The sequence below is a fragment of the Cyphellophora europaea genome (genome assembly GCF_000365145.1).
Source record: "Cyphellophora europaea CBS 101466 unplaced genomic scaffold supercont1.2, whole genome shotgun sequence".
NCBI lineage: Eukaryota > Fungi > Ascomycota > Eurotiomycetes > Chaetothyriales > Cyphellophoraceae > Cyphellophora > Cyphellophora europaea.
This window is the reverse complement of record NW_008481808.1, coordinates 114,762-131,522: the sequence shown is the minus strand read 5'-3', so window position 1 is coordinate 131,522 and position 16,761 is coordinate 114,762. Positions and strand designations below refer to the sequence as shown.

The 16,761-nt window shown below is 54.7% G+C and overlaps 9 protein-coding genes across 9 annotated transcripts; 5 read left to right on the top strand and 4 right to left on the bottom strand.

Moving 5' to 3' along the window:
* Positions 1–90: 90 nt before the first annotated feature.
* On the bottom strand, positions 91–2,331 carry HMPREF1541_01519 (uncharacterized protein; the record flags this gene model as incomplete). The annotated part of the gene is made up of 1 exon (XM_008715879.1): positions 91–2,331. The coding sequence occupies one exon, from the start codon at positions 2,329–2,331 to the stop codon at positions 91–93; it is 2,241 nt and encodes a 746-aa protein (XP_008714101.1).
* Positions 2,332–2,677: 346 nt separating this feature from the next.
* On the bottom strand, positions 2,678–4,345 carry HMPREF1541_01518 (uncharacterized protein; the record flags this gene model as incomplete). Its single annotated transcript, XM_008715878.1, has 3 exons — positions 2,678–3,390; positions 3,440–4,028; positions 4,085–4,345. The coding sequence occupies 3 exons, from the start codon at positions 4,343–4,345 to the stop codon at positions 2,678–2,680; spliced, it is 1,563 nt and encodes a 520-aa protein (XP_008714100.1).
* Positions 4,346–5,730: 1,385 nt separating this feature from the next.
* On the top strand, positions 5,731–7,035 carry HMPREF1541_01517 (uncharacterized protein; the record flags this gene model as incomplete). Its single annotated transcript, XM_008715877.1, has 2 exons — positions 5,731–5,930; positions 5,985–7,035. 2 exons carry the CDS (start codon positions 5,731–5,733, stop codon positions 7,033–7,035), a joined length of 1,251 nt encoding a protein of 416 aa, XP_008714099.1.
* A 192-nt stretch (positions 7,036–7,227) lies between these two features.
* On the bottom strand, positions 7,228–8,358 carry HMPREF1541_01516 (uncharacterized protein; the record flags this gene model as incomplete). Its single annotated transcript, XM_008715876.1, has 1 exon — positions 7,228–8,358. The coding sequence occupies one exon, from the start codon at positions 8,356–8,358 to the stop codon at positions 7,228–7,230; it is 1,131 nt and encodes a 376-aa protein (XP_008714098.1).
* An 866-nt stretch (positions 8,359–9,224) lies between these two features.
* Positions 9,225–10,759, top strand: HMPREF1541_01515 (uncharacterized protein; the record flags this gene model as incomplete). Its single annotated transcript, XM_008715875.1, has 2 exons — positions 9,225–9,718; positions 9,766–10,759. The coding sequence occupies 2 exons, from the start codon at positions 9,225–9,227 to the stop codon at positions 10,757–10,759; spliced, it is 1,488 nt and encodes a 495-aa protein (XP_008714097.1).
* Positions 10,760–10,983: 224 nt separating this feature from the next.
* On the top strand, positions 10,984–11,830 carry HMPREF1541_01514 (uncharacterized protein; the record flags this gene model as incomplete). The annotated part of the gene is made up of 2 exons (XM_008715874.1): positions 10,984–11,028; positions 11,081–11,830. The coding sequence occupies 2 exons, from the start codon at positions 10,984–10,986 to the stop codon at positions 11,828–11,830; spliced, it is 795 nt and encodes a 264-aa protein (XP_008714096.1).
* Positions 11,831–11,835: 5 nt separating this feature from the next.
* Positions 11,836–12,601, bottom strand: HMPREF1541_01513 (haloacid dehalogenase, type II; the record flags this gene model as incomplete). The annotated part of the gene is made up of 2 exons (XM_008715873.1): positions 11,836–12,389; positions 12,439–12,601. 2 exons carry the CDS (start codon positions 12,599–12,601, stop codon positions 11,836–11,838), a joined length of 717 nt encoding a protein of 238 aa, XP_008714095.1.
* A 424-nt stretch (positions 12,602–13,025) lies between these two features.
* On the top strand, positions 13,026–13,811 carry HMPREF1541_01512 (uncharacterized protein; the record flags this gene model as incomplete). The annotated part of the gene is made up of 1 exon (XM_008715872.1): positions 13,026–13,811. The coding sequence occupies one exon, from the start codon at positions 13,026–13,028 to the stop codon at positions 13,809–13,811; it is 786 nt and encodes a 261-aa protein (XP_008714094.1).
* Positions 13,812–14,393: 582 nt separating this feature from the next.
* HMPREF1541_01511 (uncharacterized protein) lies at positions 14,394–16,348 on the top strand (the record flags this gene model as incomplete). The annotated part of the gene is made up of 2 exons (XM_008715871.1): positions 14,394–16,262; positions 16,334–16,348. 2 exons carry the CDS (start codon positions 14,394–14,396, stop codon positions 16,346–16,348), a joined length of 1,884 nt encoding a protein of 627 aa, XP_008714093.1.
* Positions 16,349–16,761: the final 413 nt, after the last annotated feature.

Genomic DNA, 16,761 nt, shown 5'->3' with positions numbered 1-16,761 from the left:
ATTGTGAAGGCCCGCTGGGCGCGGAAGATCGCGCTCAACGCCGTGACAATCCTACGATAGTGTTCGTTCTGATGGGCGTTACCTATATCTTCACCTCCGCTTCTTGCGCCCCATTCCACTGCGATTGCTGCCTGTTCGGCTGGCATCACTGATGACACTGGCGCTGCGTTTGTGCGACTTGAGCGCTAACGAATGACTCGAAGAAGGACGACTTGGCTCGGCCACGCTTCCGCCTTTCTCATCCGCCTCAGCCTCCGCCTCAGCTTCTGATGGCGTTGGCTGCGCAGCTGGAGTTGCTTGATCCTCCTCATCGTTTTCTTCTTCCTCCTCGTCCTCGTTGTCATTCGCCTCGTCCGCTGCGTCGGACTCATTCTCCGCTGCTTCAGCAGCATCTTCATCGCTCTCCACCTCCGCTCCAAGATCGTCATCGGCCTCGGCATCGTCCTCCTCCTCGTCGTCATCTTTGCCGAGAGCATTGAGACCTTCATCTTCCTCGTCATCCTCGGCTTCTTCCTCTTCTTCATCGTCCTTATTGAGGTCAGCGTAGCTCTGATCATTGTCCTCGTCGTCTTCATCTTCAGCAACAGCAGATTTCTCGACTGCGTCATCGTCGTCTTCTTCTCCTTCCGCATCGTCATCGCCATCTGCGTCATCCACCTGCATAGTGCTCTCATCCGCTGCCGTCTCAACTCTCGATTCATCCATGTCGTCTTCACCCGCTGCATCGTCATCCTCATCGGCCTTCTCAGCGCCGGTTGCTTCGTGAGCGGCCGTGGCAGCATGAGCATCAGGCTTTTTGGATTCATCCTGCCCCACACCACCTTCCTCACCTTCTTTTGGCTGACCCAAGCGTATCCGTCTCGCTTCTTCGAGAACTTTGATCTCGTTCGCGACCTTTTCACTTGTCTTTCTCGCGTCGAGTAATAGGTGCACATTTGTGATGAGGCGCTCGAACTCCCTTACTACTCTTTCCGTTGGCATCAGCACTCTATGTCCGAGGCCAAGCTCGGTCAGAGCAGCCTGGATTTTGCTTGTCTGAACTTGACTCTTGGCCATAAGAAGATGATTAATCTTGTCATGTCGGAACTGCACACCACTAGTGATGCGTTCTGTCGGATGCGTAATGCCAAACTTGATCTCCTCGGCAGGGGTGAGAGTTCGGACCTGGGGTTGTGATATTGACGCCTTCTTTGACGGAGCTGGTGAGTCGGTGGTAGAGTCCATTGTTTCGCGACGAGAGTATTGGTTGGGCTGACCGGAACGGCGCTGGTCAACAGAACTGGGATGAGCTGCCTCATTCGGATTCGTTGGTCGCTTCAGCTTTCGTTCCTTGGCTAGCAACGATTGCAGCAACATGGACAGACCCTGGGACGTCTGGTACATGGCGGTTGGCTGCTCCTCGCCCCGCTCTGTGCGTCGAATGGCGGGCGCAGATTCCAGACGTGAATACAGATCTTTACGAAGCGCAATGAAATCCTCCTCGTTCTTAGTGATGCGGTACAGCTCCTCGAGTAGAAGCTTCTCCTCTTCAGCCTCTTCCTTGGTGCGCTCAAAAAGCTTCTCCGCCATTGATTTACGCATAGTTTCGGTTTTGGCATCAAAGTTGCGCATCTTCTCCCAGAGCTGAAACTCCGAGGCAGTCATGTTGTTCGGGGGGGTGCTAACTTCCATCATTTTCGCAGCAATGGTGTAGTAGCGGTGTTTTAGTGCCTCAGTCGTTCTTGTAGCGTGTTGACCCTCTCCTTTTATCTCCTGCGGATCATATCGGTCACCAATGAGGATCCATCGGAGACCGAAGTCACGGCAGAGACTTATCAGGTAGTCTGTCTCTTCCTTGGTCCACTCGTCTGATTTGAGGTGAGCTTCATACTGGTCGTCATTGTAGGTAGCTATTGGTGGCTGCACGTTCCATTTCTCGGTTGGAAATTCAGCCTCGAATTGCGGCCCAGTAGATTCTGTCGGCTCTTTTACTCCGTCAGTCATTTCGACATCGGTCGGCGTGCTAATGGTTTGGGGTCGCGCAGCGCGAGGAATCGATCGCTTCCAGTGTCGTAGAACTAAGCCGTCGGTCCTGCCTCCATTTTCGAACGGGCGCTCTTCCCAGTGCCGTGGCTTGTAGAGTTTCTGGGCTACTGAAGGCTTTGACTTGTACAACTTCTGCTCGACGATTGCGATCGGCGGAACCGAATCACCCATCAACGCCTGTACTTCGCGGGTCACGCCTTGTAATCTGGGTTGTGGCTCAACGCGCTTCTTCTTTTTGGGCGCAGGCTGTCGAGGACCAGCCTGGCCCAGGTTCATGATGTCTCGAATATCACCAGCGGACGCCATGATGGGTGAAGGGCGATGAAGTATTGGTGGGTGCAGTCACAAAGATTCCTCGAATGGTCGCATCGGCCGAACAATACAGGAGATAACAGCTTGCACTTGCCGCACTGAGGACGAATGAGACCGAATTGTTGTCGTGGAATAGCGAAGGGAACGAAAGGCACGCGCAGGATGAAATTCGGAATGTTCACATCTTCAAATGCTCAACTGCGGAGGGCAAAGCTACGGTGGACTAAAGGTGCGCGGCGAGTCACGGATCGTGGCAGTACGGACAGCGCTCTCTCTCATAAGCTGGCCCCCGCCTCCTTCTATTGTATATGTATATGTCTCCAGCCTTTCCAGCAAGCTTTCACAGCGAGTAGCGAAACTCTGGATTCTCAATATCCGTAAGATCTTTGAACTCGTGGTTCTTCTCAATGACATAGTCCGCGCCCCGCTGCGCCTTCGCCGCATCCCTCTTCTGATTTCGATGGACATATACCATACGAATCAAGTACAGGTCCACCGTGCACAGGAAGTATATGATGCAGATTGAGATCTTAGCTGGCAGATACCGAGGCGCGTCTCCTGCTTGGAACGTCTGAGGACTAATAATATTGCCAACCGTGTATGCGATTGTGCCGATCGTTGTGACGGTAATCTTCTTAGTCGATCCTGCGACGTTGCTGGCTTGCAGCCCAAGAATAGTCGTCCATCCGATCGGGATACCGCCCGAGAGGTAGTAGCCAACCAATGCAGGAGCTTTGTCGGTCGTCGCCATCAGAATAGCACCTACGATCGAAGGTATGTGTGTGATGATGCAGCACCACAATCGCTGCTGGGTCTTCATCGCAAGGTACGTGACGCCCACCAGAACGACGATCTCATACGCACCTAGTGGTGTGACAAGAAGCAGAGAGTCGGTGCGAGTGTAGCCCATACCCGTGACTAGAATGTTGCCAAAACTGGTGGCAATGGAATTGGGGATATTCGCCGCGAAGACCCAGAAGGCATATAGCCAGGTGTTGATGTCTCGTAGTGCTTCCCAAAACTGTTCCCATTTGAAGGTCTGAGATCCGATACCTGTTTTACAGTTAGTGCAATTGGCACATAGGCTTGCGACAATGCTCACCTTGCTCGTTTCCCCGCAGTCTTTCGATGTGCTCGGCTTTCTCCTGGGGCGAGAGGAACCACGCAGTTGCCGGTGAGTCTGGTAGCACAAACCAGAACACTGTTCCCACAACCACAGTTAGAAGCCCAAGCACCAGGAAGATGACCTGCCATCCTCGGAGGGCCGCGTGCACGTCTCCACCGACGTGAGTCGCAACACCATACGCGAAACAGCCTCCCAACAGCTGTGCCCACCCACACATGGAGAACCACAAGCCTACGCGGAATGCTTGCTCCTCCCGACGATACCATTGCGAGGTAAAGACAACCCAGGCTGGGACCACCGCTGCTTCGGTCACGCCGAGCAGGAAGCGGAGTGCCAAAAGGCTGCCATAGCTCTTGCCAGCAGCCATACACGCCAACAGTCCGCCCCAGAGCGTGACATTGACGCTAACGTATTTGGCCAAGGGAAACATCTGCAAAAGTCGTATGGTAGGGAACTCCCACGTCAGCTGTCCAAAGAAGAAGATGCTAGCGACCCAGTTGAACTGATTACCGACCAGGTGGGCGCTCTCGCGCATGCCGGTTACACTTGCATAAGAGATGGCGGTCTGAAAATCATGTCTAATAAGTATATGCTCAACGCATTGAATAGGCTGGCACTTACCTTATCGATATACTGCAGGAAGTACACGAGGCAAATGAGCGGCATGATGTGGGTGTCGATCCGACGGACTAGGCGTTTCATGCGCTTCGGATCGTTGGGCTGCTGGAGCGGACCGCTCTCGAGCAGGATATCAAGAGCAGCATCCCCACCTGTGGTTCTGATTTGGGATCTGGCGGCGTTTGGTGATTCGCCCCGCTCTGGTGTCGATGGCGGTGTTGCTTCTACGCTGAGAGCGTCTTTGGTAATCGGATCGTTGGCCATCTTCTGTGGCAGATGCACAGAAAGTATTGCGAGTTATGTCCAAGCCACGAGCAGAGGGACTCAAGCTGTTGATATAGCAGAAGCTTGACAGGGCCAGCCACCGGCGTTTGAGCCGTCCTCAACAAGCTTGTGTCGGCAAAGCCTCCATTATACTACGGTTTCTGAGCACGCAATGATACTTGCAAGGGTGTTTGCCGCGATGCTTGAGGGCCGGCTTCAGTCGCTTATCAGAAGCTTAAGTATCATTGGTAGGACTACAGTGGACACATCTATCGATGCCTGAAATCGGTATGTGCATAGGGCGGAAACAAATTTTCTGTTCACTCGCAACTTGGGACATTAAGCACGCCATAGTTGATAAGGGTCGGTCCACTCCACTTCGAAAAGGTCGGCTTCTTTTGCTTCGACGGCAGACAAGGCCACCGATGCTTCTCAACATCCAGTGTGTCGCGCCTTATTAATGAGCTTGTACTGTATAGCTAAGACTGGATTCTCAGGTACTTTTGCGGTATAAAGAAGCGGTATTGCTAAGCCTCTGCCGTGGCTGCCTTGGCATTGGCTATCTAGACCTCACCTCGCCCTTGAACTCCAACGCCTCTCTTTGTACGAACCATCCTTTCTGTATCCGGCTATGACTTCGTTAGTAGCCTCGGCGGCGCTTATGGTACATCTCAATCAATGCTATTTGGCATGCTGTGGGCTTGCTGGACGCCACCACTAGTCGCGCAGACGGCTGATAGCCTGGTCAGCTCGGAGCTGATACCTTACCTTAGGGAGCTGCATGGGTTTTGCGCCACGATGGTGTCGAATACAATGCCAGCGCATCGCTTTGATCTAGCCGGAGGGCCGGCCACGTGCTCCTTCGACATAGCACGAGCTGCCGCTGATGTGCTAGCCTTCATCATGAGCCTTGCAAAATGGAGCATGTCTACTCTACGACAAGCTTCAGCAGCCGGTAAGTCTTCGATATGCTGCTTACCACACCCATTGGGAGCCAAAACAACCATGCAATTAGTCCAAGCTCTAGCAGCATCCCGGTTCAGAGGCAGAATGCAGGATGGTGAAACTGCCTTGGCACGCTGTCACCATGGTGCCTCCAGCCTCGCCGGGTTTCACTGACAGTGAACACTTACCTATCTGGCTGCGCCTATTCATTCGTTCATTCACACGTTCATTCACACGTTCATTCACACGGGTGACAACCACAACCCTTTTGACTTGCGAAGGATGAGCGTCAAAATCTTGTACTTTTTCCACAACCTTTAGCACACCTTGTTGGCTACATTACCAAGAAGATCACTTCTTTTGGAAGAATAATCAAGGCGCTTTCTTATCTTGGATAGAACAAGCCGAAGAGTTCTTGTGCCATGATGGTGTCCGGCATCATGAGTGCTGGCAGAAAACCCAACTCCACGTCCAGAAGCAAGTCAACCTATGGAGCCGCTGTCGTCCAGCGCAACCCCAGAACTCGTAGCGACGGCCTTCCAACCGCCACCAACACTCCCGCTTTCATCGCTCCGGCCCCGCTGAACTTTAGAGCCACGATGCCCCATGCCAACTTTGACAACCCCTGGTACTTGAGAAGGTAAGGCAGCCCCAAAAGCCGGTCGTCACCTCCCCGTCCGCTGACAAAGCCCAGTCTCCTCGGCAGCACCTCGATCTCGATCCTCTACCAGCGCGACATGGCTGCCGACCCGATCATCCTCTTCGAAGAATTCCCCAAGCTGGTCGCGATCCACTTCTCGAACAAATGGCGGCCCCTCTTCCCCGTCGGCCCGGCCACCACCCCCGCCGACATCAGCGCCCTCCACCCACGCGCCATCACCATCGTAGGCGGACGACCCGAAGCGCACCTGGCAGTCCTGCAGTGGATGCTCACGGCCTGCGACGGCGGCGGCCTCAAGGACTGGCCTTTCTACATCTTCTCTGCCAAGCCCTTCTGCACGTACTACCACCTGCGGCGCGCCGCCCAGGTCATTGGCTGTGTGTTCCTCGAGGACGAATTTCACCTGCGCATGCAGGCCCTGAGCGACAAGCGCATCCACTCTGACGACATCGAGGCTGTGTACAACGAGGTCGCGCGCGGATCGCCCATGGCGACGCACCTGGTCGAGCATGTCGCTAGCTTCTTCGTGGAGAAGGGCATGCATCACACCAACGGCCCCTACTGGCGGCTGAGGCAGCGCAATCGCGCCTTCGATGAGGATGTCACGGTCCGCATCGGCTTTCGCTATGAGCGTGACCCAGAGCTGGCGCGTGCGTGGAATGAGCGTAACAAGCTGGCGAAGGAGGAGGCTTTGGAGGGCGAGGGCGTCATGCTGGTCGAGAAGGCCAAGTTTGAGAAGGCCAAGGTTGAGGAGGTGAAGACAGTCGAAGAGCAGGAGACGGTGGTCAAGGTCAAGGACAAAGAGACGGCTGCGGCAAAGATAGAAGTTGAGGCAAAGCAGGAGCAGGATCCTGAGGCCAAGGCCAAGCCTGCGACTGAGACTGAGACTGAGACTGAGGCTGAAGCTAAGGCTGAGGCCGAGGCCGAGCCCAAAGCGACGAAGGCTAAGGAGACGGTGGAGCTGAAGATCAACCCTGTCATTGGTGTCGATGCGGTCGAGCAGGCCTTGAACGTCGCCGGCAAGATCAAGAACAAGGCCGCTCGCCGTCGCGAGAAGAAGCGTCTGGCCAAGGTTGATGCTTAGTGACACAGGACATGTTGGCCGATTGATTAGGGCGTGATAGAGCAGGGCAGGGCAGCTTGGATCCACTGCACAGCAGATGCAGTGCTGCCATCCGCAGACGAGATAGCAGGCAGATGACACACGCCGTCAGTGTGGTCTTCACCAAACATCTCCCACCTTTTCCCAACAGATTTTTTCGTTGCACGTCGTTCGCTAATCCCACAGCAACACCGCCTTGACCACCTTCCCCTCCTTGACATCACTCACCGCCCTGGCCACCTCCTTGACCGGATACGTCTGCACAAGCTCGTGGTACGGGAACCTTCCCTCCTTATTTCGCTCGAGCAGCCACGGCAGAAACGTCCTGGGCTCGCTATCCCCCTGATTACTGCCCTGGTACGTGAACCCGGCCTGCACGGCCTCAAAGGTGCTGATGGGCACCTGATTCGCCAGCGCGCCGACGCCTACAGCGACGATCTTTCCACGCCGCGCCGTCGCGTGAATAACCTGCTCGACCAGGCTGGGCACGGCGGTGGTGTCGACGCTGGCATCGACGCCGGCGCCGCGCGTGATGTCCATCAGCGTGGCCATGAGGTCGGCGCCGCGCGTGGAGTTGACGCCGTGGGTGGCGCCGTACTTGCGCGCCAGCTCGAGGCGGGCGGGGACGGTGTCGACGGCGATGATGCGGCGGGGCGGTTGTGGGAGGGTGCGGCAGGCCATGATGGCGGAAAGGCCGACGGCGCCGGTGCCGAGGATGCAGACTGAGTCGGAGGAGGTGGGTTGCAGGATGTTGAGCATCGTGCCTGCGCCGGTCATGACGCCGCAGCCTAGTGGGGCGAGAAGGTGGAAGGAGGGAGCGGGAGAGGGGACTACCACTAGGGCGGCGGATGTGACGATGATGTCGCGCGCGAAGGAGGATTGGCCGAAGAAGTGGCCCTTGATAGGTTGCTCGGTCTTGGGGTCTGCAACGGTCTGCGAGCCATCGAGGCGGGAGAAGCCGAAGTTGTATTTGAACCAGAGGTCGCAGTATGAGGGATGGCCGGTGTTGCAGTATTTGCACTCGCCGCATGAGCTGAAGGTTACGATCACGTTATCGTTGATGGCAATGTCGTTGACGGCAGAGCCAACTTTGGTTACGGTGCCGGCGCCTTCATGGCCCAGGATGCAGGGGAAGTTCTCGGGCGTGCCGCGTTCCTTGGAGGCGAAGTTAATATCGGTGTGGCAGATACCGCTGGCTTTGATGCGGACACGGCATTCATTTGATTCGAGGGTATCCAGTAATGAGACTTTGCGGTACTTGAAACGAGCGCCTGGCTCGGAGAGCACGAGGGCATCGGTCAACATGCTGGACTCTTCTTGGTGAAATCGCTTCTGGTGTGATCAAACGGCTGCCACCAAACCTGTAAGCAGTATCGTATCAGAAACTCTGCTGCCTCGTCGTAGCTACTAGTTATTCTGAAGGAGATATTGGGAGGATGATTGCCGCAGAGTCGCATGGGTTCAAACGCCGACTTCGAGCTCGGTCGATTCTCAATGCGAGCATTCAAGTAGAGCAGATCAGGAATGTATAGCTTGACATCGAGACCAGCCTACCTACATTGCGTGAGAGCTTTAGCTAGCGGCAAATGTATACATCATGAGATGTATCGGCTCGATGCGTCCGCCAGGAACTTGGAAGTCAAAAGCCGAGTCGCGGCCTCCACTCTCGGGCGTGACTTGCGGGGTGCTCGCAGTCGTTTATAGGCGCGCCGATCAGCCCGCCGCAACTCGGGATCGGGTTAGGAGCTCCCCCAGATCGTACAACAGGATATCAATGCGGGCCAATCAAGATTGCGACAATATCGATTAATATGGATGCCACTCTCAAGCTGGACGCCTTGCAAGCTCGCACAATGGGCTTCATGCGGCGCCGACCTTGAAGCGGACCTTGAAATCAGCACATGCACTATCATAAGGGCACGCTGCCTATTTAACGCTGGTCCCTCTGGATCTTGCATAGATCATTGTTCGTGGCCACCAAAATGCTTGCTATCCCTATCAGTCTCGCCTTCAGGGCGCTGGCCATTCTCCTTGTGGGCGCTATAGCTCGGTTTGCTTATAATCTGTACTACCATCGAATGCGCTTTCGATCGTTGACCAAGGAGTATGGCTTGGTAGAATCCCAACTTGGAGAGGGTGCTTTCAGGTGCTGACCATCTCTCCAGCCACTCATGCCCCATTCGTTCTTGTTCGGGCACCTTCTCATTGCCGCCAAAGTGGCGATGAAAGCACCTCCTGACTTGGCGAACTCACTGGTCCCATATATGATCTCCCTCGAGCATCCCGAGATAGCCAAGCATGGGTACTTCTACCTGGATATGTGGCCTGTGGCATCGCAGATATTGGCCGTGTCTCACCCCGACATGATGGTACAGTTCTGCCAGGACACGTCGTTTGCCAAACATACGCAAATGCCGTTCGAGTTCGGCCCGCTCACGCACGGCGTGGATCTGGTCACATCTAACGGCCAGCACTGGAAGACGTGGCGAAGTATTTTTAACCCAGCCTTTTCGTCCAAGAACATTCAGGGTTATGTGCCCGCCATGTTGGAAGAGTACAAGGTCTTCCGAGCCAAGCTGGAAGCTTACGCGCTCAATGGGAAGACGATCAAGATGGACCAGTCAACCATGGCCCTGACGGTGGACATCATTGGGCACGCTGTTCTGTGAGCTTTGCAGACCGACAAGCGTGTATCTGGCTGACTCGTCACAGCGGCGCCGACCTGCATGCTCAGACTACGGGCTGCGATATCTTCGATGCACTAAAACGACAGATTGCTCTGCTACTTGTCGATTACTCACCAGAAGGTCTAGGGAAGCTACTGAATCCGATAAGGCAGTTTCATATCTGGAACAACAACCGCATAATGAAGAAAGGCATTCTACCATACATCCTTGAGGGCATCCGCAACGAGGATCGCAAAGAAGGCAGCAAAACCATGCACAGCCTTGCGGTGAGGTCGTATCGGAAGGAACACTCGGCCGTCGAGGGAGAGATTGATTCACGCTGGATTGATGTGGCGGTTGACCAGTTCAAGATGCTGCTCTTCGCCGGTCATGACACGGTTAGCAGCACCATTTGTTTCGTGTTGGCGTTGCTGCATTTCCATCCCGAAGAAATGGCCAAGGTACGGCAAGAGCTTGAGGAGGTTCTCGGACCTGATGCCGCAGCTGGTCAGGATGCCATTGCACGAACACCTGAAATCCTCAACCAGCTGGTGTACTTGAACGCCGTAATCAAGGAGACACTACGGCTGTTTGGTCCGGTCAGTGGTAGCGTCCGGCAAGCCACTGAGGGTCAGCACATCTATCATCATGAGACCGGCAAAGCTCTACCGCTGTGGGATCTGATGCTGTTTAGCCACCAGGCGCAGCTGCATCGAGACGAGAAATTCTGGCCGCGGCCTCATGATTTCATTCCCGAACGCTTCACCGCACGAGAAGGCGACGAGCTATACCCACACAAGAATACTTTTCGGCCCTTTGAGATGGGCAGCCGGAACTGCATCGGACAGGAGTTCGCCATGACTGAACTGCGCTTGACGCTGGCTCTGAGTCTGCTTGACATGGATTTTGAACCCATGTATCCCAAAGATGGACCAAAATACTTCGGGACCATACTCTACCAAACGTCGCCGCCAGAGGAGATCACAATGCATCCCAAAGACGGCATGCCAATGAAGGTGTCGTTTCGGAAGAAGGCGTGAGGGAGAGTACAGATAGTATTGCCTCTCCTCTCACCCATATCCCTGACTCAATCCCAAAACGGTAATCTTGCCGACGGTGACATCAATTTGGAGTTTCTCTCTTGTTCCTGCATTTTGTCCCGCGCGTTTACAATCCTGCTGCCTACAAACCCCGACGCGCAGCCACTTCACTCCCCAATCTATGGCATAGTAGACGTTCTGTATACTCATCTTGCTCAGAAGCCATGGCGCTGTCCGTTTTCGACGCGACTTTTCTATATCCTATCAAGGTACCTTCTCTCCGAGTCCACCCAGTTCGGACTGCAGTCTAACCCCGACCAGGGCTTCTTCTACTTCCTAAGCCGCCCGTACTACTGGCCTCTGTTCCGAACCCGCCTCATACCGATATGCTTCCTGTCCGCATTCATACTGTCGATCCTGTTCATCTTCGCCTTCTTGCCGCAGGTCGCGTTCCTGGCAATTTTCCATGGAGCCGGCGCGTGGCTTAACGCTGTGGTCCTCACTCTCGGCGAAGGCGCAGCCATTACAGGTCTGCTTTTCGAGGCCTTCTTTGTCGACGAGACACAGGTCGATGTCTTCGACGCCGTTCTCATCGATCAGGGCCTCTCGGATTTGGTGGCCCAGGCAAGAGTATTGGATCCAACCGCAGACGACTCGGTCAAGATGCTGGGGAAACCGACCGTGTCGTCGCAGTACGCTCCCTTCAGTTTCCGACAGATCATCGAGTTCATCATTCTCCTCCCTCTCAACTTGATCCCCTTCGTCGGAGTGCCCATCTTCCTGGTAGGGACAGGCTATCGCGCGGGGCCGTTTCATCATTGGCGCTACTTTAAACTGCTGAGTTTGAACAAGAAAGAGCGCAAACAGTACATTAAGCGACGGCAGTTGAAATATACCTGGTTTGGTATCGTCTCGCTGATTCTACAACTCGTCCCGGTCCTCCAGATGTTGTTCCTTCTCACTACTGCGGCAGGCAGCGCTTTGTGGGCTGCAAAGATGGAGAAAGCCCGTAGAGTGAGAGAGGCAGCCCCCGCTGAAGCTGAGCACGAGCCTTATCACGACGAACCCTGAGTGGCCTACAGTTTCCCTTGAGCAAACTTCTCGATTGCGGCCTCTACTTCCTCCAGGCTCTTCACAATCGCTGTTGGCTCCCCACCAAGCTTATCCTGCCAGCCATTACCCTGACGATCAACCCATGCCGCTTGCATGCCAACAGCTCTGGCACCACAGACGTCGAATGGATTGCCGGAAACCAACCACATGGAGCTCTCCGCGCCCGTCTTCTGCGTACGCTGGGCCAGATATTTATATACTTCCGGCGCCGGCTTGAAAGACCGAACAAAGTCGACGGTGACGATATCTTTGAAGACGTCGCCTAGAGGCTTGAGGTCGTCAGATGATCGCACGCTGTTGGTGACCATGGATTTGGTGCCATTCGAGAAGATGACGCAGTTGACATTGGGGTTTGCCGCCAATTTCTTTAGTGCCGGCTCGACGTCAGGGAATGTAGACAAGTTGTCGTACTGCTTCATAAGCTCATCCGCCTGCTCATCGTCTAGACTGACGCCGTGCTCGGCTAGTGCGTGGTGTAGCGATTTGCGCGTGACCTCTGAGAAGTCCTCATATTTCTCTGTCCGTCTTTAGCATCCGCGTCCCGCCTGTGTCAACAGATAGCTCACTCATGGAATTGAGCCTCCACGTATATTCCAGCTGATACCGCCGCCATAGCTGCGCAATCGAGTTCGCCTGGTCCTCTCCGAAGTGTTCCGCCAATGCCTTGGCGACCGATGCCGTAGACAATAGCGTGCCGTACAAATCAAACGCGACCAAGACTTGATCCATGTTGGCAATGAGACTGAGACTGGGATTACCTCAGAAGTACGAGAAGACTTGTTCAGTGTTCGGCGTTCAGTGTTCAGTGTTCCGTGAGCTTGAAGGCGCCCGATAGCGGCAGTGTCCGTCGTCCGAACTGACGCCGCCCGCGGTCCAGTTTTCTCTCTTGTGGCGCTTTCTCCACATCTCTCCGGTGTACCCGTCCTACAAGCCCTTGCAAACTTCTTGACAATAGATCTCCCGCTGTGACGAGGTCTAGTACTGCCACGTGCTATAGGACTGGGACTGTGGATCAGGCCTTCAGAGAATCTGCTCGCTAGCACCCCAACTAAGCAGCATCGATACTGACTGCAGGTCTTGGCATGGACGGACAGCCGCAACCAGACTGAAGACTGCTATAGACCCATGACAGTCCGTGTCCGGTGTCTATCTAATGACCAATCTCGATACTTATCCAGAAGATGATACCAACTACCAGACATTCAGAGACTGCCTCTTCTCAGCCATAGTCGAAAAGTCATCCGGCGCCCAAGCCAGCAAGAAGTCCACTGCCGCCAAACGACGGCAATCCCGACCAGTCTCGCACCCGTCTAGAACTCGAGATAACAATGGACCATCGGCGGACCCGTCAGAGCTAGCCGACTTCTCAGACTACCTATCCTCCGAGATCTTCCCCTCTCTACCCGACGCCCTACGAAGCATCAACCACGCTACAATCAAATTCGCCGACCCCTCCAACGCCACGTACTCCCTCCCCCTAACGCTCAGCACGCTCGAGGACCTAACCTCCCGCCTCCCCCCGACCGTCACCGACACGCTCCAAGCCTACTCCCTCATCTCCCCACCCACGAGCGACACCACTTCCTTCCTCTCACCCATCCTCTCCGCGTACATCACCTCCGCCACCACACCGCCACCCGCCCCTTCAGCCACCCGCGCCGACCACTGCGAGCTCTGCGAGCGCGACTGGATCCCCCTGACGTATCACCACCTGATCCCTCGCTCGACCCACCCGCGTGTTCTCAAGCGTGGGTGGCATCCCGAGGCCGATCTGCAGAACGTGGCGTGGCTGTGTCGTGCGTGCCATAGTTTCGTGCACCGGACGATTGGGAACGAGGAGCTCGCGAGGGAGTGGTTTACCGTTGAGAGGCTGGCGGGGAGGGAGGACGTGCAGAGGTGGTGTCGCTGGGTTGGCGGGATACGGTGGAAGAAGCGTTGAGACGGAGGCGGACTACAAAGATTTCACTTTCGCGTTCGAACGCTTGAAATCAGAAGAGCGTCTTCTTCTTTATCTTCTTTATACAAGCCGGAATGCTCGACCAGGATCTTTGCAGTCGTGTCAAAGGACTTTTGCTCCCACTCCGATTATCAGGAGGTTGGGACGGCGCCGAAAAGGCTTTCCAACTAATCATGAGAGCCTTGAGATGAAGCGCAGATGTCCCTCTTCGACCAATCTGAGATCGGTCTGTACCAGCCTCGATACACTTGGCTGCATGTCTACAGACTGTCCCGCTCCGCTTGTATGCAGGGCGTGCTGCGTGTTCCATTCTCATTGGGTATAAATGCGCGAGGAGTTCCGAGGTGGCTTGTAGGTATTGGTCAGAAGCACACAAGTTCTTTGGCGATGATAAGCCAGCACTAGTTCTGCACTTTCCCTTCCTGGACGTGGTTGCCTATCGTTCGTAGCTCTGACTGATCTTGGATGGGATACAGGAAGCTCTACTAGGCTGCCAGAAGCTCGGCGCTGCTACATAGCGGCATTCACACCATCGACCAGTCAAAAGAAGGAATCATCTGTACAATGCATGACTATCGCTACAAGCCACTGTTATCAGATACAGCATTTCGCTTGGTGCAGCTGTTGAAAAGCGACGGTGATATCCATCAGCCTCTTCTCATAAAGGTCACCGAATTTGAGATCACGGCAGCGCCTCCGTTCCAGGCTCTCTCATATACTTGGAAATCACCATTCAGTACCATCGATGGCCCCGATGAAAGTTCTGCTGACAAGCGTGCTATTTGCGACGCGGCCTCCGGAGATACAATCTTAGTGGAGACTAACCTATGGCACGCGCTTCGTCAACTTCACCAGCCCTACGATGTTGAGTTCTGGGACAGCACATCACAGGAGAAGACGCCTCTTCATTGTGCTGCAGAAGCTGGGAATTTGGGTCTCGTGCGGTCGCTACTGGCCAAGGGAGCCGATCCCGAGGCCGTGGACAAGTTTGGCGACTTTCCTCTTCACTACGCCGCTTTCAATGGTCATACTGATGTAGTTCGTCTATTCGTCGAAGCAGGCGTGCGTACAAGCCACAGGGATCACTGGGGTCGCACGGCGTTCGCGTGTGCTCTGGAATACAATCGTCTTGACACGGTGGCATACATGTATCAAAATCTCCTGCCCTCACAACTACACAGTTTTAGCACAACGGATCGCTCAGCAGATACTGAGTCACCCGTTTACGAAGCGGCTGCTAGCGGCTATATCGATGTTGTACGCGAGCATCTCCATCACGGTAGAGATGTCGACCTGAGGGACGACCATGGGAGAACTTTACTACACCACGCCATCCTAAACAACCATGTGGAGGTGATAGAGTTGTTACGCGCCGCAGGAGCTGATGAAAACGCCTTGGATAGAGACAAGACCACGCCCCGCGAACTGATGCGAAAGGTCGGCCGCAAAAGCGACGATGTAGCAGAGCTACTCGAACTTGGACGTCGGAGGCTAGCTCAAGAGAAGCTGTGGCGGCCGCAGTATTTCTGGATCGACGCCATCTGTATCAACCAGGCCGACCTGTCGGAGCGTGAAGCGCAGGTAGCCATGATGGGGGAGATTTTCCGTTCGGCAGACGCAGTCCGCATTTGGTTGGGTCCTTCGAACGACAGCTCAAACACTGCCATAGACACTATTCAGCGCGTCGCGGTCGAAATGTCAATAAACCCAGTAAGGGGCTATGAGTACTCCGCAAGTGGACTGGTGCCTTCTGGCATCCCGTTCACAGAAGAAGAAGAGGTGGCACTGCATTCGTTTCTCCGTCGCACATGGTTCAAGCGCGCGTGGGTCGTTCAGGAGTTCCTTTCCGCAAAGCAGTTGGTGGTGCAATGTGGTGCTCGTCAGATCGGGTTCCAAGACATCACACACATGATGGACGTTATGATGGACTGGTACCATGGTCCAGGGGCTCAGCAGAGCACTAAGTGGACATTTCCCACTAGTAAGAGTGGTCGAGTACTGGCTCGGCTCAGCTGGATCAAGCAATTGTACCTTCATTATTCGGGTGCGATATTCCCGGGGCGCATGTCCCTCAGCAAGCTGATGCAAGCGACGCAGCTATTCGAATGCGACGATGATCGGGACAAATATCACTCCTTACTGGGTATAGCACGAGGACCTCGCAGTACCGACCTACAATGGCCCCTGCCAGACTACAGCCTCCCAAGTCAAGACTTATTCTGCACTATCGCGAGGCTGATCATGGTCGATGACAAGAATCTTGAGCTTCTCAGTTACTGTGATGACTACAAATCCAGATCCGCCATGTTCCCCTCCTGGGTCCCATTCAACAGCAATGCGGCGACCGCTGCGTCGCTAGACCACTTCACGCACTGCCTTCCGCGACAAAGCACCCCGCAATGCGAGCACGGTTTTATTAAAGACCAACCAATTGTACGAGGCGATAGAGATGCTCTTATTCACAGTTGTTACAATTCCAGCTTCCCACTTACAACACACATGAGATTGCCGGACCTTAACAAGGATTGTTTGAGTAGACTAAAAGTCCGAGTCCAGCATCTTGATACCGTGTTGGAAACCGAAGCTTCGCCCGAAGACGGGCCACTTCGGTCTTTCTGTAGCCTCACCTGGCTCAGGCTTGTCCTGAACCATCACGACTCTGGGCCACTGCTGACAATAGACAATCTATGGCAAACAGTTCTGAGCGGAACCAGCGAGCGATGGAAAACAAGAGCACGACTCGCTCATTGGAGAGAAGCTCCGATGCATCTCTGCCATGACTGGATTTTGCACTCTTTGTGGTTGAGATCTGCCGCCGGCAGTCAACCAATCCATCACAGCCCCTCATTATGTGATGCTGAGTGCGGGTGCTCGATCCTGCGTTCCTCTGCAGAAGCAGAAGCAGAAGCAGAAGCAGAAGCAGAAGCAGAAG